The following is a 26,264-nucleotide window of genomic DNA, read 5'->3' as shown; positions in this document are numbered from 1 at the left end:
TCTTTTGGACTGTGGGAGGAAACCAGATCACCCGGAGGAAACCCACGCAGACACGGGGAGAACGTGCAGACTCCGCGCTGACGGTGACCCAAGCCGGGAATTGAACCCAGGTCCCTGGGGCTGTGAGGCAGCTGTGCTAACCACTGTGCCACCATTGGGATTGGGCACTGGGATTTAGCATTGGGGGGCAATGCCTTATCTTGTCAGCTTGGATCTTGTTGGTCCCTCTGATGGGAACCAGGAATTGGATTAAATTTGGGTTTTTTTCGATGGAATAAAATTTTTTTTAAACAGTGACCATTGCGATGACGCTTTCACACAGGGGAACGTGAGATTCTGTAACTCGGTGACAGACAGGGTCCGGTCCCATCATTGTGAATCAATCCTGGCTATGAGCTGTGTGATGATTCACACAGTGGCTTTGGGTCTATTTGGGATTTAAGGGGGTGGGGGTAACGGATTTAAGAATGGACCTTTTCTTTTGCGGAGTGTGGCATGAGGAGACCACATATGGCGTAACGCAGGGTACGTCTGTTCATCCATCCCCAGCCTGGACATCATCTCAGCTACCCATCTTCTACAAAGCGAGGGAGTCACCTCTGCAGAGCATAGAGCCTCTACAGGGCAGGAGAGAAAGAGGCAGTCGCCATGATAGCGCAAGAGTTTACCTTTGAATGTTCCTATGCAGTTAGCTAGTGGTTTTGCTTATTTCAGATTTTTTTTTCTTGTTGTGGGTCTGAACAGGAGGCTGGCGGTAGGTGGGGAAGGAGAGAGGGAGATGGTCATGTCACTCCATGGAGCAATGTGATCGGGAAAGGTGAGTGTTAACGGGACCATCACATTGTTCCATAAACCACAACCATTGCATTGATAAGAGGAAGAGTGGGGGCGTTGGGGGGGGGGGAGGGGATTGCTGATTACAGGCACAGACCACCCTGAAGCCGTTTCTGGACAAACAGTCCTCTAGATACAGGACAACAGTGCCAGCAACGCTAACAACATGGCGGCAGCAGCACCCTCAGGAACCCCTGCGCCATTGCCGCAGGGCCCAGACTGCTGAACAGCGCAATGATTCTTGTTTTGGCCAATGCAGGCCGCGTACGCCATCACATGCGCGATGTAGTTCTGCTCGTGCACACTGTGGAAGAGGTGGGCCATCGGCCCCTTGGCAAATATGGCGACGTCTTCTCCCCCATGTGTCTCATGCTTCAGCGGCACAGCTGACTGTGCCAGGTAATTGTTGTCAACTGAGAGGGAGAGATGGAGGGGGCGTGGAAGAGGAGAATGGAGAGGAAGACAAGAGAGGAAGGAAGAGGGGGAAGTGAAGGCAGAGAGAGAGGGGGGGAGGGGGAGGGAGAGAGAGGGGAAGGCGGGAAGGAGAGGTGGGAGAGAGGGAGGAAAAGATAGAAGGAAGGAGGAAGAGAAAGAAAGAAGGAGGGAGAGAGAGAAAGAGGGAGAGAGAAAGAGGGAGAAAGAGAAGGAGGGAGAAAGAGGAGGGAGACAGAGAGAAGGAGGGAGAGAGAAAGAGAAGGAGGGAGAGAGAGAAGGAGGGAGAGAAAGAAAAGGAGGGAGAGAGAAGAGGGAGGAGAGAGAATGGGAGATATAAAACAACAAAGAAGAAGGTTAGAATTCACTTTCTCCCCCACTGCTACACAAATAACCATCTATTGAACGTAATTAATACCCTAAATTACTCCCTCACAGCATTTTTCTATTTATTCCTGGATGTGGACGTCACTGGCTAAGCCCAGCATTTATTACCCACCCTTAGCAACCCTTCAGAAGGTGGTGGTGAGCTGCCTTCTTGAACCACTGCAGCCTGTGTGGTGTAGGTACACCCACAGTGCAGTTGGGGAGGGAATTCCAGGACTTTGACCCAGTGACAGTGAAGGAACAGCGATATATTCCCAAGTCAGGGTGGTGAGTGGCTTGGAGGGGAACTTGCAGGTGGTGGTGTTCCCCATGTGTCTGTTGTCCCTGTGCTCCTAGGTTATAGCGGTCATGGGGTTTGGAAGATGCTGTCTAAGGTGCCTTGGTGAGTTGCTACAGTGCATCTTGCAGATGGTACACACGGCTGCTGCTGTCCAGGGAGAGAGCGAATGTTGAAGGTGGTGGGTGGGGTCACACTAAGTTTACTCAGACTATTGGGGGTGAGTTTCCCATCCCGTCGCCACAGGAATCGGAGCGAGTGAGGGGCAGACCATGGAAAGGTGTGTTGACCTCCAGTGGGATTTTCCAGGTTCGAATGAATGCAGCCGGAAAATCCCACCTTTAGTGTCACACTGCGAGGAGACATGAACGGAGATATGAGCTCCCACTTTTCCGGGCCAATCCCACTTCACACATAAGATCATTCAAAGTAATTTTAAGAATATTTCCCCAAACTTACAGTTCTCGCTGTTTGAAATATTTGATCGCTCTCCATTCTGCATTGAGTAACCGGGCCCGTTTCCGTACAGGATCGAAGTGAATGGTTTCATGTCCACATCACTTAAATATGGAGCAAGACCTGAAAGAGAAAGTACAGATTGAAGAAAGTGGCATCTCACGCTAGGGGAGGGGGATTCTTTGGCGGCAGGAGGGGACATGCCCTTAGTCAGCAACAGGGTCTTCCAGTCCCGCCACTGTCAAGGGATTTCTCACTGACTGCCCCCATGCCAGAGAGACCTGCAGTGGGGGGTGTGCCATTGGCGGGACCAGATGATCCCGCTGGCGTGGACAGTCATAACATTCTGACTCAGATTGCTCAATGTAATTCCAACCTTCTTCTTTGTTGTGTTTCGTATCTCCCATTCCCTCTCCCATTCCTCCATTCTCTCTTAGAATCCCTACAGAAGGAGGCCATTTGGCCCATTGAGCCTACACCAACCACAACCCCACCCAGGCCCTATCCCCGTAACCCCACGTATTTACCCCTCTGACACTAAAGGGCAATTTAGCAAGGCCAATCAACCTAACCTGCAGATCGTTGGACTGTGGGAGGAAACTGGAGCACCCGGAGGAAACCCACGCAGACACGGGGAGAATGTGCAGACTCCACACAGACAGTCACCCAAGCTGGGAATCGAACCCCGGTCCCTGGTGCCATGCCTTCCTCTTCTCTCTCCTAATGCGATCTCCTGAGAAGCCAAACAGGTCCCACAGGCAGACCTAACAGGGTCACTTTAAGCTACAGGCCCCACAGTACTACAAAGCAAGGCCTCAGAACTCTACGTTGGTGTACACCTGGAGTTTGAAGACCAGTGATCACTGGATGTTTTTAAGGCAGAGGTAGGTAGATTCTTGCCTAACGAGGGAATCAAAGGGTCCTAGGGGGGTGGGCAGGAAAGTGACATTGCGTCAGATCATCCGTGATCTTATTAAATGGTGCAGCAGGATGGAGGTTTTAATCCATATATGTGCGTGTTAGCATTTAATCCATTCAGCCGAAAGGTCCTTTCTCCCTCTCCCAACCCTAATATTTTTATAACCACCAAACAAAAATGTTCAGAGAAAATGAAAGGAAAAACATGTTTTATTTGTCCAGATGATTTCTCTCCTGGAAGCCCTGCAGTGATTAAGCTTCAGATCCCGTTGCTGCTGTGTGTTTTTGTTGTCTTTTGGTTCCCAGATGTTGTACAGGGCGTCGGTGAGACAACACCTGGAGTATTGTGTCCAGTTTTGGTCTCCTTATTTGAGGAAGGATGTGGTGGAATTGGAGGCAGTTCAGAGGAGGTTCGCCAGATCGATTCCGGGGATGAAAGGGTTGATACACGCGGAGAGATTAAACAGTTTGGGCTTGTACTCGCTGGAGTTTAGAAGGATGAGTGGGGATCTGATCGAGGGATATCAAATACTAAGAGGAATTGACAAAGTAAATATAGACCAATTGTTTCCTCTTGTGGGGCAATCTGGAACAAGAGGTCACAGGTATAGGTTGAGAGGCGGTAGATTTAAAACTGAGATGAGGAGGAGCTACTTCTCGCAGAGGGTGGTGAATTTGTGGAACTCGCTGCCCCATCGCGCGGTGGAGTCTGAATCATTGAATGGTTTCAAGAAGGAGATGGATATATTTCTGATTTAAAAAAGGGATAAGGGGAACAGGTAGGGAGGTGGATTTGAGACCAGGGAGAGATCAGCCATGATCTGACTGAACGGCGGAGCAGGCTCGAAGGGCTGGATTTGCCTCCTGCTCCTAATTCCTATGTTCTGACGTTCCACACTTGAATTTTGGAAAGATCAGAAACTCATTGTGTTTAATTTTTGCCATGCTGCGTGCTACAAAGAAACACTGGATTGATCTGGTCCTGTTCCATTTCATGAATCCCTAGGACAGCTGTGAAGCGTGGTCCCCCCCGGAACACTTGCACACATCAATTTGTTCCTAGTTAGGTTCTTCCTAACTCTTTACAGATACTGACAGATGATAAGTTTTAAAGTTTATTTATTAGTGTCACAAGTAGGCTTACATTTAGGGTGACACGGTGGCTCAGTGGTTAGCACTGCTGCCTCACAGCGCCAGGGACACAGGTACAATTCCAGCCTCGGGTCACTGCCTTTGTGGAGTTTGCACATTCTCCCCATGTCTGCATGGGTTTCCTCTGGGTGCTTGGTTGATTGGCCAATTGCCCCTTAGTGTCGGAGGGATTAGCAGGGTAAATACATGGGGTTGAGGTCAAAACGTTATCTGATTTCAAGAAGAAATTAGATATAGCTCTTGGGGCTAAAAGGATCGAGGGATATGGGGGCAAGGGGGGATCAGGATATTGAATTCGACGATCAGCCATGATCAAAATGAATGGCCGAGCAGGCTCACAGGGCAAAATGGCCTACTCCTGCTTCTAGTTTCTACGTTTCTACAGGGGTAGGGTCTGGGTGGGATTGTTGTCAGTGCAGGCTCGATGGGCCGAATGGCCTCCTTCTGCACGCGAGAGATTCTATGATCTGTGATTCTATGCTATTATTCAAAGCGCTAAAATAAAAGACTGGTAATTCAGAAGTCTGGATACTAAACATGAGCTCAATTCTCCACGGTATCAGGTTGAGAACTTGTGTTCAGTTTAAAAGAAAATTGCGGTATAAGGGATAGCTTTCAAATAAACTCATCATGAAGCTGTCAGATATTTTAAAAAACATAGCTGACTCATTAACGTCCTTTAGGGAGGGAAAATGACCATCCTTACGTAATGCTACACCCACACCAATGTGGTTGACTTTCGACTGCCCACGATTAAGTGGCCTAGTCCACCAGTCAGTGGTGTCAAACTATTACGGAGTTTGGTGATTCAAAATAATTGCTGCCAGCCGCGTCTAAGAGCCACTGTTAATCAGCAATAGATGTTAGCCTTGGCAACAATGGCCAGATTCCAATAACCTTAACCCTCAATATACACAAGTAATGTGCCTCAGGAATAGCATCTCTGCAGTTGGCTCAGGGGGGAAACTTTTCCCGTTCTGCCCACCACCACAGTGGGTGAAGTGCAGACCATGGAAAGGTCCATTGACCTTGAGTGGGAGTTTCTGATCTTGGAGGCGAGCGTGGCCAGAAAATTCCTCCCATGGCCTCCAAACCCTTACTGGAACTGACTGTTGTCCAAGGGATCCAAATCTACCTGCCTATAATTAATCAGAAAGATACACATACAAGCCAAACCCTCCACTGAGTCAGCCTTGAGATTTCCAAAGCCCTGGATTAATAACCTGTCATACCATCCCCTTTGCTGAGAGAGAATAATTCATTTTATAAAGCTCATTTGACTCTCGAAAGTCATGACGTGGGGAGATGCCGGCGTTGGACTGGGGTGGGCACAGTAAGAAGTCTCACAGCACCAGGTTAAAGTCCAACAGGTTTATTTAGGAGCACAAGCTTTCGGAGCAGAAGGAAGGGGCAGCGCACCGAAAGCGCGTGATTCCAGATAAACATGTTGGTCTTTAACCTGGTGTTCGAGACTTCTTTCTGTTCTGTCGAACGATCATCCCTCCATTCTCACTTTCCCACTTTGTCACCAGCTGATTCCGAACCCTCCATTTTTGGACTCCGCCTTCCTATGAATTTAAACATCTATTAGCCAAAGTATTAAGATTTCTTTCTGAACACATGGGGTGGATCCTGACTTTGTGTGATCGTGTGACAGAGGTGTCTTTCCCGATTTTTATTTCCAGCAAGGACAATCGAGAGATTCATTTAAACACCTTTCACAAAGTCTCAAAGGGCTTGGTAGCCAATGAGCCTTTTTTTGTTTGAAGAGTAGTCACCTGCTGTAACACAGGAAATGCAGCAGCCATTTGTGCACAGCAAGCTCCCACACACCGCAAGGTGATAATGATCAGGTAATCTGAAGTAGAGTTGGTTGAGGGATAAATATCGGCCAGGACACAAGGGAGTATTCCCCAGCTCTTCCGTGAAATCATGCCCGCAAGAGCAAAGGCAATTCAGCATGTCCACTACGACTCTCATCAACTCTTACAGATGCACCGTAGAAAGCATTCTTTCTGGTTGTATCACAGCTTGGAATTGCTCCTGCTCTGCCCAAGACCGCAAGGAACTACAAAGTGTTGTGAATGTAGCCCAATCCATCTCGCAAACCAGCCTCCCATCCATTGACTCCATCTACACTTCCCACTGTCTCGGAAAATCAGCCAGCATAATTAAGGACCCCACGCACCCGGACATTCTCTCTTCCACCTTCTTCCGTCAGGAAAAAGATACAAAAGTCTGAGGTCACGTACCAACCGACTCAAAATCAGCTTCTTCCCTGCTGCCATCAGACCTTTGAATGGACTTACCTTGTGTTAAGTTGATCTTTCTCTACCCAGTAGCTAAGACTGTAACATTACATTCTTCACCCTCTCCTTTCCTTCTCCCCTATGTACTCTATAAACGAGATGCTTTGTCTCTATAGCGCGCAAGAAACAATACTTTTCACTGTATCCCAATACACGTGACAATAATAAATCAAATCAAATCAAACAGGGTCTGATCCAAGAGTGCGCACCTCCATGAGTTCGATGCTCCCTCAGAAGGCCGGAGAGATTTTATCTTTAATTTCTAGAATGGGATCTGAGTCCAAATTTCTTGATTCAGCAGCAAAGATGCCACCCAGATCTAAACATGCTATGACCTACTTGGTTATTCAGTAAGATCTTCCACACCAATCACACCTTTCCTGCACTATTCCCATATCCCGAGATTCCCTTAATATTCAGAAATCTAACAATCTCTGTCTGAAACATACTCTGGATGAAGAACAAAGAAAATTACAGCACAGGAACAGGCCCTTCGGCCCTCCAAGCCTGCACCGACCCTGCTGCCCGACTGAACTAAAACCCTCTAGTCTTCCGGGGACCATATCCCTCTATTCCCATCCTATTCATGTATTTGTCAAGACGTCTCTTGAAAGTCACTATCGTATCCGCTCCCACTACCACCTGCGGCAGCGAGTTCCAGGTACCCACCACCCTCTGTGTAACAAAACTTGCCTCGTGCATCTCCTTTAGACCTTGCCCCTCGCATCTTAAAACTGTGCCCCCTAGTAATTGACTCTTCCATCCTAGGAAAAAGCTTCTGACTTTCCACTCTGTCCATGCCCCTCATAATCTTGTAGACTTCTATCAGGTCGCCCCTCAACCTCCGTCGTTCCAGTGAGAACAAGCCAAGTTTCTCCAACCTCTCCTCATAGCTAATGCCCTCCATACCAGGCAACATCCTGGTAAACGTTTTCTGTACCCTCACCAAAGGCTCCATAGGGTTTTGTAAGAGGGAGGTCGTGCCTTACAAATTTGGTGGAGTTTTTTGAGGAAGTGACAAAAACGGTTGATGAAGGAAGGGCCGTGGATGTCGTCTATATGGATTTCAGTAAGGCATTTGACAAAGTCCCACATGGCAGGTTGGTTAAGAAGGTTAAGGCTCATGGGATACAAGGAGAAGTGGCTAGATGGGTGGAGAACTGGCTTGGCCATAGGAGACAGAGGGTAGTGGTCGAAGGGTCTTTTTCCGGCTGGAGGTCTGTGACCAGCGGTGTTCCGCAGGGCTCTGTACTGGGACCTCTGCTATTTGTGATATATATAAATTATTTGGAAGAAGGTGTAACTGGTGTAATCAGCAAGTTTGCGGATGACACAAAGATGGCTGGACTTGCGGATAGCGAAGAGCATTGTCGGGCAATACAGCAGGATATAGATAGGCTGGAAAATTGGGCGGAGAGGTGGCAGATGGAGTTTAATCCGGATAAATGCGAAGTGATGCATTTTGGAAGAAATAATGTAGGGAGGAGTTATACAATAAATGGCAGAGTCATCAGGAGTATAGAAACACAGAGGGACCTAGGTGTGCAAGTCCACAAATCCTTGAAGGTGGCAACACAGGTGGAGAAGGTGGTGAAGAAGGCATATGGTATGCTTGTCTTTATAGGACGGGGTATAGAGTATAAAAGCTGGAGTCTGATGATGCAGCTGTATAGAACGCTGGTTAGGCCACATTTGGAGTACTGCGTCCAGTTCTGGTCGCCGCACTACCAGAAGGACGTGGAGGCATTGGAGAGAGTGCAGAGAAGGTTTACCAGGATGTTGCCTGCTATGGAGGGTCTTAGCTATGAGGAGAGATTGGGTAGACTGGGGTTGTTCTCCTTGGAAAGACGGAGAATGAGGGGAGATCTAATAGAGGTATACAAGATTATGAAGGGTATAGATAGGGTGAACAGTGGGAAGCTTTTTCCCAGGTCGGAGGTGACGATCACGAGGGGTCACGGGCTCAAGCTGAGAGGGGCGAAGTATAACTCAGACATCAGAGGGACATTTTTTACACAGAGGGTGGTGGGGGCCCGGAATGCGCTGCCAAGTAGGGTGGTGGAGGCAGGCACGCTGACATCGTTTAAGACTTACCTGGATAGTCACATGAGCAGCCTGGGAATGGAGGGATACAACCGATTGGTCTAGTTGGACCAAGGAGCGGCACAGGCTTGGAGGGCCGAAGGGCCTGTTTCCTGTGCTGTACTGTTCTTTGTTCTTTGTTCTTTGTATATCCATGGGTGCATCCATAGCCTTGGGATCATTCTTATCTTTTCTGGAATGCTGGACTTAGCGCCGCTAACGCACTTTGATTCCCAGAAGGAGAAAACAGCAAAATAGGAATATAACTGTTTTTTTCCTTCTGGACCAATGCTTCATGGAACCTTACCATAGCCTTGGCAGACTCTGGACTGAATCTACGGGGCTCCTCATCGTCCGAGGCAAGTGTGTCTGTGGTCATTCACAATAGGCTGTAGGTCTGCCCCATACCTCAGCGACAGGTCGTGTGGGGGGCAGCTGTTGCAATGCCAGCGATGCCAGGAGGGATTCTGTGGCAGTTGCCAGGGCTCCTGGAGAAGATGACTGAGGTCCATGGACCCCTGGAGCAATAGGTCTGTGGTCTCAGGCTGGGAGAGTTTGGGTAAGTCTGGGAGAGGGCTGGCGGGCTCCGGGGGAAGGGTTTAAAGGAGGAAGGGTGGGGGGAGGGGTGGGGGGATTCATCCTAAGGAGGGCTGCCCCACGATCAGCAAATGGAAGCCCCCAAAAGTGACCCCCCTCCCCACCCTCCTTTCCCGACTTTGAGTGAAAAAGAAATCGGCCTTCCCACTCCTGGCTGGCTGCCCACGGCAACCATCTCATGGTGCGGACAGTGTCTTAGCAACTGCTTTGTGAACATACATAATTGGTTCCTGATTTAAACATGGCGGGGGCCCAAATGGAAAGCCTGCCTTGCTCCCATATTGTGAGTTTAGGGATGGGTAGGGAGTTGCCTGTTTGGGCACCCGTCCACATGCAACCCCTCCCCCCTTCCCCACCACCCCACCCCGGGGAGATTAACACACCTTCAGGGGGCAAGTTAAATTTAGCCCAATGTTCAGGGCCAGGGCATTGTGCAGTTTGATCATGGCAACCTCAATCTTGTGTTGCACTGAGGGCCTCACATTCTATCAAATACATCGCTTGCTACTCACGCCTGGCTGGGCTCAGTGAGTCATTTTAACTTTGGAAAAGAGGTCCGGCACGGTGGTACAGTGGTTAGCACTGCAGCCTCACAGCGCCAGGACCCGGGTTCGATTCCCGGCTTGGGTCGCTGTCTGCGCACGTTCTCCCCGTGTCTGCGTGGGTTTCCTCCGGGTGCTCTGGTTTCCTCCCAAAGTCCAAAGGTGTTCAACTTAGGTTGATTGGCCATGACAAATTGCCCCTTAGTATCAGGGGGATTAGCAGGGTAAATACGTACAGGGTTAAGGGGGATAGGGCTTGGGTGTGATTGCTGTCATTGCAGGTTTGATGGGCCAAATGGCCTCTTTCTGCACTGCAGGGATCCTATGATTCTAGTGTACATGGTGATACCCAATCATGATGTGGAGATGCCGGCGTTGGACTGGGGTAAACACAGTAAGAAGTTTAGCAACACCAGGTTAAAGTCCAACAGGTTTATTTGGTAGCAAAAGCCACACAAGCTTTCGGAGCTGCAAGCCCCTTCTTCAGGTGAGCGGGAATTCTGTTCACAAACAGAGCATATAAAGACACAGACTCAATTTACATGAATAATGGTTGGAATGCGAATACTTACAACTAATCAAGTCTTTAAGAAACAAAACAATGTGAGTGGAGAGAGCATCAAGACAGGCTAAAAAGATGTGTATTGTCTCCAGACAAGACAGCCAGTGAAACTCTGTGGGGGTTACATATCTGTACATATCTGTAACCCCCACAGAGTTTCACTGGCTGTCTTGTCTGGAGACAATACACATCTTTTTAGCCTGTCTTGATGCTCTCTCCACTCACATTGTTTTGTTTCTTAAAGACTTGATTAGTTGTAAGTATTCGCATTCCAACCATTATTCATATAAATTGAGTTTGTGTCTTTATATGCTCTGTTTGTGAACAGAATTCCCACTCACCTGAAGAAGGGGCTTGCAGCTCCGAAAGCTTGTGTGGCTTTTGCTACCAAATAAACCTGTTGGATACCCAATCAGGCAGAGATAGATACTGGTTCGAGCTATTTGCTTTGCACAGAGCCAAAGAGGCATAAATGTTCCCCATCACCCCTCACTTAACTGACTCCAAACAGGTGAATGTGGAGGAATGATATCCAATGCCAAAGGATATCAGAAAAATGTGCAACCCAATAGTACATTGGACCTTTTCTCAGGCAATGACCTGAGACAGACGTTAGGGTCTTTACACATGTAAATGAGGGGCCAGAATTCACATCCTTCACAAAGGGAAGCCATCTCCGAGAGTACCTCAGTACTGGGAGCTCACTCACTCAATGAACATTAAAGATTCCCTGTATTCCTGAGGGGAGCTGAAAGTACAATCACTACTGCCACAGCAGAAACTGAGCACAGATATGTTTCTATTGCCAGCGTTCCAGCAAGAATTCATAATCCTCTGATATCCATGTGCTTGAGCTGAAAGGTTTGAGGTACTGGAGTGTAATCCAGGATAATGTCCTGCTTGGAACACAACCAGTTAATTTGTAGATTGCGAAAAAGCACAAGTCATCTGACAAAACTCTCAAAAGCTTCAGGAACGATGCACATTTGTTGGTGGATTATCCTGTGGTATTTTATTCCGAGACCGATCATTCTCATTATCTGCTGTGCGTGTGACCTGAATGATTTTGTTCAGGTCACTGAGTCAGGAGTCAAAACAGGCAGAGCACATTGGCTTTCGGTCAAGGTTGATCTGAGATGGGAGTGCGGGTCCTGGCCCAAAGGACAGGCTGCCCTTTCCCCCTGCAGTCTGATTCCCTATTGGGGCATTATCTAATTGCCTGCAGCAAAGCCATGATTGAATCACCCTGCCTCTCACTCACAAGCAATGCATTCCAGATGGTAACCTTTCACTGCATATAAACATTTCCCTTCATTTTGTCTTTGCTCTTTCTGCCAATCCTCCAATCTGTTTCCTCAGTCTCTCTGTCTGTCAGTCTCTCTGTCTCTCAGTCTCTCTGTCTGTCAGTCTCTCTGTCTCTCAGTCTCTCTGTCTGTCAGTGGGAACAGTTTCTCTCTCTCTACTCAGTTTGAAGCTCTCGTGATCTAGAATGTTTCCCCGATATCCCCTCACAATCATCTCTTCCCTCAGGAAAACTGTCCCAGTTTCTCCCAAAATATGCCCCTCATCCCTGGAACTGTTGTCAAGCGGTGGGATTTTACCTTGGACACAGGGTACAAAATAAAACCTATTCCCAAATTCCGCGCACCCAATTCAAACAGTAAAGCATGTAGTCCCCGGAAAGAGAGATTATACACAATGCTCCAGGCAACTGGCAAGGACAGGGCATATTAGTGAAATAATAACAGCAACACCTTGATTTGAAAATGACCATCCTTGTTTTCAAATCCCTAACTTTTCTCTCCCCCTCTCCATGTCCATAATCTCACTCTCCCCTCCCCATCTCTCTAATTCTCCCTCCATCTCTACAATCCCCCCTCAATCTCTACAATCCCCCCTCCATCTCTATAATCCCCTCCATCTCTATAATCCCCCTCCATCTCTATAATCTCCCCCCATCTCTATAATCCACCCTTCATCTCTATAAACCCCCCTCCATCTCTATAATCCACCCTCCATCTCTATAAACCCCCCTCCATCTCTGTAATCCACCCTCCATCTCTATAATCCCCCTCCCCACCTCTATAATCCACCCTCCATCTCTATAATCCCCCTCCATCTCTATAATCCCCCTCCATCTCTATAAACCCCCCTCCATCTCTATAATCCACCCTTCATCTCTATAAACCCCCCTCCATCTCTATAATCCACCCTCCATCTCTATAAACCCCCCTCCATCTCTGTAATCCACCCTCCATCTCTATAATCCCCCCTCCATCTCTATAATCCACCCTCCATCTCTATAATCCCCCTCCATCTCTATAATCCACCCTTCATCTCTATAATCTCCCCTCCATCTCTATAATCCACCCTCCATCTCTATAATCCCCCCTCCATCTCTATAATCTCCCCTCCATCTCTATAATCCCCCTCCATCTCTATAATCTCCCCTCCATCTCTATAATCCCCCTCCATCTCTATAATCCCCCTCCATCTCTATAATCTCCCCCCCATCTCTATAATCCCTCCTCCATCTCTATAATCCCCTCCATCTCTATAATCCCCTCTCCATCTCTGTCATCCCCCCTCCATCTCTATAATTCCCCCTCAATCTCTATAATCTCCCCCCCATCTCTATAATCCCCTCCCCATCTCTATAATCGCCTCTCCATCTCTGTAATCACCCCTCCATCTCTAAAATCCCCCCTCCATCTCTATAATCCCCCCTCCATCTCTATAATCCCCCCTCCATCTCTATAATCCCCCCTCCATCTCTATAATCCCCCCTCCATCTCTATAATCCCATCTATCTCTATAATCCCCTCTATCTCTATAATCCCCCCTCCATCTCAATAATCCCCCCTCCATCTCTATAATCCCCCCTCCATCTCTATAATCCCCCCTCCATCTCTCTAATCCCCCCTCCATCTCTATAATCCCATCTATCTCTATAATCCCCTCTATCTCTATAATCCCCCCTCCATCTCTATAATCCCATCTATCTCTATAATCCCCTCTATCTCTATAGTGCCCTCTCCATATCTGTCATCTCCCTCACCATCTCTGTAATCCTCCTCCCACCTCTGTCATCAATCCCCTCCCCCTCATCTCCTCCAAACCTACGATTGCGTCTCCTCCACACCTGCCGTCTTGTACACCTGCAGTTTCTGCCGCTCCACTGTTACCAGCCAGCTGTGAGTCCGCATGCTCTGCCATTGCCGTCTCTCATTTCTCCACCTCTCCACTCTTTCCTCTTTTCCACTTCTTAAAACCTACTTCGTTCACAGAGCTGTTGTTAATCTGCCCTAACATCTCCTTATGGTGGCTCAGTTAATTAGTTTGACCAAGTTTCTAGGATGTTTTGTTACAGTAAAGGCTCCATTTAAAAACACGTTGCTATTGTGTGACTTACCGAATATATTGCTGCCTCGGAAAGTATAACCACCAAATGTGAACACGTGGGAGTGATCAGCTGTGATGACCGTCAGTGTATCGGTGTCCCTGGTTAAAGTGCCGGCCCTGCCGATGGCTTTGTCCATCTCCACAGCTTCATGCAAAGCCATCTTGGCTTTCCCTCCGTGGTGTCCCTGGTCTATTCTGCCACCTTCGGGAAGAAATGTTCATTCATTATCTCGGGAACTAGGAAACAAACACTTTGAGGTTTCTATGTTAAAAGAAAATGAGTACCAACCCTTGATGTGGAGCACAGGGGAAGTAAGTAACGATATCATGGAATCAGAGATCATAGAATTCTACAGTGCAGATGGAGGCCATTCAGCCCATCGAGCCTGTACCGGCAACAATCACTCCCAGGCCCCAATCCCTTAACCCCATGTATTTACCTTGATAATCCCCCTGACACTAAGGGGAAATTTAGCATGGCCAATCCACCTATCCCACATATCTTTGGAGGGGCAATGATCTCATTAGGGAGGGGAACAGAGAATTATCAGCAAAGGGGCTTGTCCTACTAAAGATGTTCATCTTCGGTGGATTGGCCATGCTAAATTGAGTGGAACTGAGAGGCAAGGAGTGCCAGCATTCACTGATGGGACGACAGTTGCTGCCATCTTTTGGATATAGCTGGCCGGGATTTGGAAACTCGTCACCAAGTGCTCACGTTTGTAGATGTTTCCAAATATCGATAGATCAGAGGAGAAGACTCAGAAATTACTGAACGATTTGGACAAGGGGTGTAAGTGGGCATGTAAGAAAAGCAAGATTACAGTCATCACAGGGGGGATTTCAGTATGCAGGTGGACTGGGAAAATCAAGTTAGTAGCAGATCCCAAGATAAAGAATTTGTGGAATGTCTACGGGATGGTTTTTTGGAGCAGCTTGTGCTGGAGTCCACTAGGAGACAGGCATTTCTGGATCAGGTGATGTGTAATGATGATGTGGAGATGCCGGCGTTGGACTGGGGTAAACACAGTAAGAAGTCTAACAACACCAGGTTAAAGTCCAACAGGTTTAATTGGTAGCAAATACCACTAGCTTTCAGAACGCTCCGAAGGCTAGTGGCATTTGCTACCGAATAAACCTGTTGGACTTTAACCTGGTGTTGTTAGACTTCTTGATGTGTAATGAGGCAGGCTTGATCAGGGGACATAAGATGAAGGAACCCCTAGGGGGCAGTGACCACAATATGATAGAATTCACCTCGCAGTTTGAGAGGGAGACGTTGGAATCAGATATAACGGTGCTACAATTGAGTAAAGGAAACTACAAGGCCATGAAGGAAGAGCCAGCCAGATTTGATTGGAAAGAGAGCCTAGCAGGCAGGACTGTGGAACAACAGTGGCAGGAGTTTGGGAGGATTATTCAGAAGGCACAACATAAATGCATTCCAAGGAAGAGAAAGCACGTTAAGGAGGGGACAAGGCAACTATTAGCTAAGAAAAGGAAGTCAGGGATAGCATAAAAGCAAAGGAAAGAGTATACCGTGAGGCAAGGAATAGTGGGAAGCCAGAGGATTGGGAAGCCTTTAAAAGCAAGCAGAGGACAACTAAAAAAAACAATAAGGGTGGAGAAGATGAAATATGAGGGTAAGCTAGCTAGTAATATAAAAGAAGATTGCTAGAGTTTTTTTTAGACATATAAAAAGTAAGGGGAAGGCAAGAATGGACATTGGGCCACTGGAAAATGAGCCTGGAGAAGTAGACAAAGAAATGGCAGGGGAACTGAAAGGGTTATGGTGAGCGGGCGGGTAAGTGGAGCTGAGTCCACAAAAAGATCAGCCATGATCTTATTGAATGGCAGAGCAGGCTCGAGGGGCCAGATCACCTACTCCTGCTCCTAGTTCTTATGTTCTTTTGTAGACTATTTTCTAAATGGGGAAAGACTTCAGAAACCTGAAGCACAAAGGGACTTGGCAGTCCTAGTTCAGGACTCTCTTAAGGTTAACGTGCAGGTCAGTCGGCAGTTAGGAAGGCAAATTCAATGTTAGCATTCATTTCTAGAGGGCTAGAATACAAGAGCAGGGATGTACTGCTGTGGCTGTATAAGGCTCTGGTCAGACCCCATTTGGAATATTGTGAGCAGTTTTGGGCTCCATACCTAAGGAAGGATGTGCTGGCCTTGGAGGGGGTCCAGAGGAGGTTCACAAGAATGATCCCAGGAATGAAGGGTTTGTCATATGAGGAGCAGTTGAGGAGTCTAGGTCTGTACTCGATGGAGTTTAGAAGGATGAGGGGGGGTCTAATTGAAACATACAGAATACTGAGAGGCCTGGATAGAGTGGATGTGGAGAGGATGTTTCCATTAGCGAGAGAGACCAGAACTCGAGGGCACAACCTCAGAGTGAAGGGTCGCTCCTTTAAAACTGAGGGAATTTCTTCAGCCACTAGCTTTCGGTGAAGTGGAGAGGATCTCTAAGATATTGACCGAAAGCTAGTGGCGTTTGCTACCAAATAAACCTGTTGGACTTTAACCTGGTGTTGTGAGACTTTTTACTGTGTTTTACCCCAGTCCAACGCCGGCATCTCCACAGATGGATTGTAATACAGACACGAGTGAAGGCCTAAAAATTTGGCAGGAAAATATACAACATGCTTGCTACATGCACAGTGCCGAAGCAGCCAGCAATGAAACTGCAAGAGACCTCGACATCTATATAGACTTGGCAGTGTTTTCCCCCAGGTATTGTCCTCAATTATCCAAGGGGCAACAAGCCACAGCTGATGCAGTGATTTTATTACAGGGATAGGCCGCAAGCCTAACTCAGCTGGAATGAAGGTCAAAATCCCATTGCTGTTGGCATTGTTCAGAACCTCACGCTAGCCAACTAAGCTAACCAGGGTTTCCTAATTCAACACTAAGCATGTCAAAACATTATCCAACAACCATCACTGAAGCCAGTGGGATGCTGGAACATGAACCAGAACAGGAGCACAGAACAGAAAGTAATTACCAGACTTTGGTCAGCCTCTCATTTCCCTGCAGCTGCCTGAGGTTGGTAAAGGACAACCCTGTCCACATTCTGCCGCGTCACGGGTACCTGGCATTTTGCCAAAACTATCACAATCGTCTCAATTCCATCTTTTTCAAAAAAACTCCCTCTTTTCTTTCACACTTCTTCCACACACATTTACCTCACTCACTCACTGGATAGTAAGCCAAGTGACCACTCCCACACTAACACTGGAGGCCATTCAGCCCCTTCAACCTGTTTCACTTTTCAATTAGATCATAGGGTCAGAGAGCCACTCGGGAGGTTTAAACTAGTTTGGCGGGATGTGGGACCCAAAGCAGTCAGGAGATAGAAGAGAAGGTTGAGGGCAGTACGGAAGTTAAAGAGAGCACATTAAATAGTAACAGCAGTGTCAGTAATCCTAGTAACAGACAGGTCAGGCAAAAGCAGGGCAGAGAGCAAGGGAAGTGCAGATTAAACTGCATTTATTTCAATGCAAGAAGCCTGATGGGCAAGACAGATGAACTCAGGGCATTGATGGGTACGTGGGACTGGGATATTATAGCAATTACTGAAACATGGCTCAGGGAGGGACAGGACTGGCAGCTCAATGTTCCAGGGTACAGATGCTATAGGAAAGATAGAACAGGAGGTAAGAGAGGAGGGGGAGTTGTGTTTTTGATTAGGGAAAACATCACGGCCGTACTGAGAGGGGATATATCCCAGGGTTCGTCCAGTGAGTCTATATGGGTAGAACTGAGAATTAAGAAGGGGGAGATCACATTGATAGGATTGTTCTACGGGCCCCAAATAGTCAGCTGGAAATTTAGGAGCAAATATGTAAGGAGATTACAGATAGCTCCAAGAAAAATAGGGCGGTAATAGTCAGGGATTTTAACTTTCCCAACATTGACTGGGACGGCCATAGTATTGGAGGGTTGGATGGAGAGAAATTTGTTGAGTGTATTCAGGAGGAATTTTTCATTCAGTATGTGGATGGCCCGACTAGAGAGGGGGCAAACATGACCTCCTCTTGGGAAATAAGGAAAGGGCACTTGACAGAAGTGTTAGTGAGGGATCACTTTGGGACCAGTGACCATAATTCTATTAGCTTAAGATAGCTATGGAGAAGGATAGGTTTGGCCCAAAAGTTAAAATTCCAAATTGGGGCAAGGCACTTGGCCCATAGCCTTGTCTGCTTTCAATTGCTCATCTAAATGTTTCTTAAATGTTGTGAGCGTTCCTGCCTCTACCACCCTTCCAGGCAGCGAGTTCCAGATTCCCACCACCCTCTGGGTGAAAAAGGTTTTCCCTTATATTCTCTCTCAATCTCCTGCCCCTTAATTTAAATCTAAACCTCCTGGTTATTGATCCCCATACTAAGGGGCACAGTTCCTTCCTATCTATCCCATATATGCTCCTCATAACTTTTTACACCTCAATCAGGTCCTCCCTCAGCCTTCTCTGCTCGAGGGAAAACAACCCCAATCTAACCAATCTCTCTTCATAGCTGAAACCCTCCAGCCCAGGCAGGTTCCTGGTGAAGTCCCTTTGCACCTTCTCCTGTGCAATCACTTCCTTCCTGGGTGATCTGTAGTTGAAACTCCATTTACCTGCCTTGCTTCCATAACCCTCAAAATCCTTATATTAAGAAAAATCTGTCAATCTCAAATTCTGACATTTCCAATGGACCCCCAGCAATAGGGGAGGAAAAGGGTCCCAGATTCCCATCATCTTTTATGTGACTAAGTGGTGTCATGGCTGACAGGCCGAGCTCCAATTTGAAAGTTGTGCCCTTTCCCAACCCAGGGGAAATAATTTCTCTCTGTAGATCTCATTGTACTAGAGTAGCTGTGGACTAAATGTCAGAACTGTTTATCAGTCCATTTAAATATGTCCATTTGTAGCATTTTATCGGTGCCGTGATGTCTGCAACTGGTGTCCTCTAATTGTTCCTGAAGCAATATAATGTTCCTGAAGCAATATAACGGAATCATGCTGATTTATAATCTGGACTAATGCAGTGTCCTGGGTTTTATGCTCCTTTGGGGATTGCTGAGTGGAGCTTGATTGGGGAATGATTGATAAGTCAGTTGACATGCCGAGGGACAGCTATGCTTCAGAGAAAAGTCCAGCTTTACGTTCATTTTCTGCTGGAAGCTGGTGGAGGCAGGCAGTGACTCTGTCTCTCTCTCTCTCTCCAGAGGCTTGCTGAAAGCTCCAGGACTGGGAAACCTCCGAGATTTAAAGTTTAAAGTTGAAGTTTATTTATTAGACTCGCAAGTAGGCTTACATTAACACTGCAATGAAGTTACTGTGAAAATCCCCTAGTCGCCACACTCCGGCGCCTGTTTGGGTACAATGAGGGAGAATTTAGCACTGCCAATGCACCTAACCTGCACATCTTTTGGACTGTGGGAGGAAACCAGAGCACGCGGGGGAAACCCATGCAGACATGGGGAGAACGTGCAGACTCTGCACAGACAGTGACCCAAGCCGGGAATCGAACCCAGGGTCCCTGAAACTGTGAGGCAGCAGTGCTAACCATTGTGCCATCGTGCCACCCCTATTTAATCCAACCTTCAAAGGATTAATTCATAGCAGGTGTACTTGTTTCTGTGCTAAGTCTGAAGAAAGGTGTGTGTCTGTGGGATGGTGTTCAACTTGGAACAACAGAGATAGCTAGCTGTTAAGGAGTATATTGTGCTATGTTTGAATCTAGTGATTGGTAAAAGTCATCCTAATTCTTATTATTGGATTTAAACTGTGTTCTTAAATAAATTTTGTTTAATAAATGCTCCTGAGTGGATCACGTGAATCATACCTGGAGTGAAACACCTTACTCTCACCCGAATGCCAAAATCAAATGTAAAACTTAGGGTCTAGGCTAACTTCACAAACCACCTTGGAGTTTCCGGCCTGGGTCTTAACACTAGGAGGCACTGTGACTTGCAGTGGGGCACGGGGAAATGTATGGGAAAGATAAAATATTGGCCTGTAATCTGAGCACACTTCAACCAGGAACTCTCCTGGTAGATTCAAAAAGTCTTGAAAAGAAAACAGAAGTCAAATATTCCTGCTTGCAACCACCCCCTCCCCTTAGCCGCCCCCCCCCACCCCCCACCCCCACAGCCCCCCCCCCCCCCCGCCCCCCCCCCCAGTCCCCATTTCCAACCCAGCTGACGGAGAGGTTTGTGATCTGAACTGAATTCTACAGTGACGTCTCTCCTCCCATTCAATGGATGAGTTACAGGAATGAGCATGATAATGTATTCCAGCATTGACCTTGTACACAGAGACAGCAGTCCGCAGCTGGAGTGCATTCAGCAGACGATACTGTCAACTGGTGGTCCCAGGAGGACTTAAAGGGCCGTCCTGCTTCCAATTTATCTTTTTGAAATTTCTCTTGAGGAATTCCGGTCACACCAAACTCCGAGAGCAGTCTGCTCAGGAAGCTTGAACCTTTCTCTTTTCACCCCCGACTCCTTTTTTTGTCCAGTCGAACAAATCTTTCGGGGGATTTCTTGCTCTGTACTCCTGGCACAGGCCCTCACCCACTGGGACACAATCACATAAAATACACAGCAGCAGCCTGCAATTCGGAATCGTTGAATGGTTCCAAGAAAGAGGTAGATATATTTCTAATAAAAAAGGGATATGAGGAACAGGGAAAGAACAGCCATGATCTGATTGAATGACAGAGCAAGCTCAAAGGGCTCGACTTCCGCTCCTAATTCCTATGGTCCTATTCTACTAACTCGAACCTGTGATATTCCCAACTCTAGCCCCAAACGCTAATAGTCCCAGACCTGAATGGATGGAATTCTTCAGCTGAATCGTTGATATTCCTGGCCAATGACATTCAGAATCTTACAGTCCAGCTCCAGCCACCTGACCTGTGATCCTCCCAAAACTAACCTTTTCTTTAATTCATTCATGGAATGTGGGCATCACTGGCTGGGTCAGCATTTATTGCCCATCCCCGAGGGCATTTAAGAGCCAACCACATTGCTGTGGCTCTGGAGTCACATGTAGGCCAGACCGGGTAAGGACAGCAGATTTCCTTCCCTAAAGGACATTAGTGAACCAGATGGGTTTTTACAACAATCGACAATGGTTTCATGGTCATCAGTAGACTTGTAATTCCAGAGTTGTATTGAATTCAAATTTCACCACCTGCCATGGTGGGATTCGAACCCACATCACCAGAGCATCGCCCTGGGTCTCTGGATTACTAGTCCAGCAACAGTATCATTGTGCCATTGCCTTCCCATGATGGTCCAGTCCTAATTCATGATTCTCCAACTGACACCTGAACCAACTTCATTCTTGACTCCCCACCATCTTCCAGCCTTAGGTTACGAGCTTCTAACCTCAGGTCCACGCCATTGCTAAGAGGGCCTATTTCCACATGTATAGCCTCGCCCAACAGTGGCCCTGCCTCAGCTCATCCACTGCAGAAGCCCTCGTGCATGTCTCTGCTGCCGTTAGGCTTGACTATCCCAGTGCACTCTTGGCTGCTCTGTCATGTGATCAGTACCTCTGCCGCCCGTGTCTGAACTCATGGCAAGTCCCATCCACCGATCACCTGTGCTCACCGGCCTGCATAGACTCCCAGCCAAGTGTGGGTTTGATTTAAAAATTCTCATGTTTTTTTTTAACCCCTGTATGGCCTCGCTTGAAGTTCGAAGGGGACGAAGTAGAAATGGTCAAAAGCTTCAAGTTTCTAGGTATCCAGTTCACCAACAACCTGTCCTGGTCCCCCTATGCCGACACTATAGTTAAGAAAGCCCACCAACGCCTCTACTTTCTCAGAAGACGAAGGAAATTTGACATGTCAGCTACGACTCTCACCAACTTTTACAGATGCGCCATAAAAAGCATTCTTTCTGGTTGTATCACAGCTTGGTATGGCTCCTACTCTGCCCAAGACCGCAAGGTAACTACAAAAAGTCATGAATGTAGCCTAATCCATCACGCAAACCAGCCTCTCATCCATTGCCTCTGTCTATACTTCCCGCTGCCTCAGCAAAGCAGCCAGCATAATTAAGGACCCCACGCACCCTGGACATTCTCTCTTCCACCTTCTTCCGACGGGAAAAAGATACAAAAGTCTGAGGTCACGTACCAACCGACCCAAGAACAGCTTCTTCCCTGCTGCCATCAGACTTTTGAATGGACCTACCTTGCATTAAGTTGATCTTTCTCTACACCCTAACTATGACTGTAACACTACATTCTGCACCCTCTCCTTTCCTTCTCTGTGAATGGTATGCTTTGTATGGCATGCTAGAAACAATATTTTTCATTGTATGTTAATACATGTGACAATAATGAATCAAATCAAATCAAAATCAAATCAAATCAAAGCCTCGTTCTTCCTCCGGGTGCAAATTAGGACACTTTGCTGGAAATAATCTTGTCCCATGCAAAATCTATAAATATCACTTGACATCTTTGTCTAATTTGAAATTACTCTGCCTATATAGCAAAAGTGGTCAGGAATTTCCAGTGGAAGTTTGAACTTAGACAAATGCGTCAATTTAAACTATGTGGAGTCAATGTTAAGGTTGTGTGAAAATTGAATGGATTATTTAACATCTGTAATTATTTTCAGGAGGTAAACAACATTAGTGATGTGCATTCTCAAAGAGCCGCTTGTGAGAAAGGAATCTATGAGTGATAAGTCGCATTTTAAACACACACACACACCAAATAACTGTGGTTTTTGCTTTTGGAAGATCTTGCCAGAAGGCTATGGATGGGATTTATTATAAGGAAGGTCATGGCTTGCGATGACTTAAGCCATTGTCATACCACACATGCAACAATCAGATGGGATAGATCATCACCAGTTACACAACTCATCTAATTTTCATAGAATCAGAGAACTTGAACTCCTACAGTGCAGAAAGAGGCCACTCAGTCCACCAAGACTGCATCCACCACAATCCCACCCAAGCTTTATCCCGTAACCCCATTTATTTACCCTGCTAGTCCCACTGATGCTAAGGGGCAATTTAGCATGGCCAATCCACCTGGATCGCCATTGTCCAAGCTGACCATAGTCTGTGACTGGTGGTGATTTAACCTCACCACATCTCAGGTGAGCGGCAAGGTTGAGATGGCAGGGAACGTCATGAATAGCCTCTTTTATCTCCAGCTGAGAGGGCAGATGGGGCCTTCTTTTGACATCGCATCCAGTAGAAGGTACTGCTGACAGTCCAGCACCCGCTCAGTACTGCACTGAGCATCAGCCTAGATTGTGCGCTGAAGTTGATAGAGGAGGCACAAACCTCAAGGGGCTGACGGCCAGTTCTCTGACATTGCAGCATAATGACAGACACATGATACTCCGGTTGGAGTAGCACTCCTGGATTGATCAACTGGGCAGCTTTCGACCTCAGCTGAGGCTCTGCTGAACATTTAATGATTCACGTTGTTTTGAACTCTGCGTGACCTGGCAGATAACTGAGGTCATGTGATCCATCACAGCGAAGGTCATGGCTTGCAATGGCTTGATGAATATTTAATAGGGGTCAGTGGCTGCAGTCAATCTAGTGGTGTTGATGGAACACACTGTAGGGTGCTGTGCCTGGCACAGAGGGCAGGGCGGGTAAGCCCATTCTGTAGGAGGTCCAGTGGCGTGATGGTGGGATTTAAAGTCAATTCATAAACTCTGCAATTGAAAGCTGGTCTCAGCAATGGTGACCTTGAAATCACCATCATAGACCAGACTCAAATCATAGATTCCCTACAGTGCAGAAGAGGCCATTCGGCCCATCGAGTCTGCACTGATTCTATCTTACCGAGGCCCTATCCCCATAACCCCACGCATTTACCCAGCTAACCCCAACTAATATAAACAGCTTTGGACACTAAGGGGCAATTTAGCATGGCCAATCCACCTAACCTGCACATCTTTGGAGTGTGGGAGGAAATTGGAGCACCCGGAGGAAACCCACACAGACACGGGGAGAACGTGCAGACTTCACACAGACAGTGAGAGACCCAAAGCTGGCATTGAACCCAAGTCCCTGGAGCTGTGTGGCAGCAGTGCTAACCACTGTGCCATCGTGCCATCATCATCGATCATCAATTGTCGGAAAAACCCATCTGGCTGACCAATGTCCTTTAGGGAAGGAAATCTGCCATCCTTATCTGGTCTGGTCTACATGTGACTCCAGAGCCACAGCAATGTGGTTGACTCTCAACTGCTCTCGGCAATGGTCTCACAAACCACTCAGTACAAGGGCAATTAAGGCCTTCCCACCGATGCTCAAATCCCATGAAAGAGTTTTTTAAAAACGTGCAAGAAAATAGAGAAATAAACCCTAGGCCGGAATTTTCTAACCATTCCTGCCAACAGGAATAACGGGAAAACCTGTTGAATGTGGAGGGACCACAAGATCACCCAACCACCGCCCCCCCCCTCCCCCCCACCGCCCACAAAACACACCACAGTGGGTGGGGAGGGTTGAATCCCACCCTTAGACTATTCAGATTGGTCTTCTTTTAACTTCATTTAGTGTCCCATTCAATTGTCCCAAAGATTAAGGCTCTACTCAGAGTCACGTATTCACCTTCCACCAGCAGGAAGAAACCTTTTGGATTCTTGCTCAAAATCCTGATTGCTGCTATCACCATTTCTTCGAGCGAAGGGTCAGTGAGTTTGTTCCTTTCCAACTCGTACTGGAGGTCACTGGGTTCAAACAGGGCTGGAAGACACAAGAGCAACACAAGGTGAGTGCGAGACACATTCATCTCCATGAGGCAGAAAGAGTGGTGCATCACCCTGGGACAAAACATCCAGTCATAGAACTTTACAGCACAGAACGAGGCCCTTCAGCCCATCAGATCTGCGTTGGCCATCAAGCACCAATCTATTCTACTTCCATTTTCCAGCACTTGGACATGCACCCCAAGGTCCCTCAGATCCTCTGTAATTCCTGGCATCCTACCATTCATTGGATACTGCCTTGGTCTTCTTAGTCCTCCCAAAATGTATCACCTCACACATTTCAGGGTTAAATTCTCTTTGCCACTGTTCTGCCCATTTGACCAGCCCGTCTATATCATCCTGTAATCTAAGGCTTTCCTGCTCACTATTCCCCACACCACCAATTTTTGTGTTACCCGCGGACTTACGAATCATAGCCCTCACATTCACATCACTGCAAACAGCAAGAGACCCAGCACCCACTCCTGTGGAACACTACTAGATACACGCCTAGACACTGGACACTGAACACTACTCGACACAGGCCTCCAGCCACAAACGCAACCTTTAACCCCCAACTCCTGTCGCAAATCCAATTTTGGATCTAATTTGCCAAACTGTCCTTGGATCCCATGGGCAATCCTTCTTGATCAATCTTCCATGTGGGAACTTGTCAAACGCCTTACCGAAGCAAGCAAGGATTCCAATAGCGACCCCTGGGGTACACCATTACAAACATCCTCCAACCCAAAAAATATCTATCGTTTAACATAACCTAGAAATTGTCCGTGGAGCAGAATTTGCCAACCCCTAACAGCGGGTTTGCGGGCATGTGGGAGGCAGTCAGTCCCCTGCCTTTCTGCCCACATCCAACCCGCCCGTAATTTCCTTTTCATTTATTCTTTCATCTCGTGGGATGTGGGCATTGCTGGCAGGGCCAGTATCTGTTGCCCATCCCTAATTGCCCCCTGAACTGAGTGTCTTGTTGGGCCATTTCAGAGGGCAGTTGAGAGTCAGCCACATTGCTGTGGCTCTGGAGTCACGTGTAGGCCAGACCGGGTAAGGACGGCACATTTTAAGGGACATTAGTGAACCAGATGGGTTTTTACGACAATCGATGACTGATTCATGGTGACCATTACTGAGATTCGCTTTATTATCCAGATTTATCAATTGAGTTTAAATTCCACCAGCTGCCGTGGTGGGATTTGAACCCGTGTCCCTAGAACATTACCCTGGGCCTCTGGATTACTCATCCAGTGAAAGTACAACTGCGCCACTGTCTCCCCTAAAAGGGTAGCCCACCCGCTCTTGTCCCAATGGAGCCTCTTCTAAGGGTGCTTCCTGCCTGTTTTTGAGGGTGGTGGGAGGGCTTCAGGCGCAGGGGATATACCTGGCAGGTCATTCTCAGGTGGGAAGTGTGGGCAGGGAGGGGAGGGCCTCCCTCCAGAACCCCCTTTCTATATCAGATGTCCTCCCCACCCCACCCCCTCCCACAAGGTCTAGCACCTACCCACAACCCTCTCCTCCCCTCCCCAGGGCTGACCTTTGCCCTCTGCTGGCCAATCAGGCGTGGCCCAGCGAGCT

The 26,264-nt window shown here is 47.5% G+C and overlaps 1 protein-coding gene across 2 annotated transcripts in view; it reads right to left on the bottom strand.

Moving 5' to 3' along the window:
- Positions 1–963: 963 nt before the first annotated feature.
- alpl (alkaline phosphatase, biomineralization associated) overlaps positions 964–26,264 on the bottom strand; it is a 58,178-nt gene continuing 32,877 nt past the window's right edge. For both annotated transcript variants that reach the window (XM_078238555.1, XM_078238556.1), the window contains 4 exons: positions 24,541–24,675; positions 13,961–14,152; positions 2,390–2,509; positions 964–1,247 (listed from right to left, as the gene is read on the bottom strand). In XM_078238555.1, coding sequence (XP_078094681.1) covers positions 964–1,247; positions 2,390–2,509; positions 13,961–14,152; positions 24,541–24,675 — 731 coding nt within the window. The remainder of the gene's footprint in view (positions 1,248–2,389; positions 2,510–13,960; positions 14,153–24,540; positions 24,676–26,264) is intronic.

The sequence above is a fragment of the Mustelus asterias genome, chromosome 22 (genome assembly GCF_964213995.1).
Source record: "Mustelus asterias chromosome 22, sMusAst1.hap1.1, whole genome shotgun sequence".
In the NCBI taxonomy this organism is placed as follows: domain Eukaryota; kingdom Metazoa; phylum Chordata; class Chondrichthyes; order Carcharhiniformes; family Triakidae; genus Mustelus; species Mustelus asterias.
Note: the sequence above shows the minus strand (reverse complement) of the source record. Positions and strands in the feature narration are given on the sequence as shown.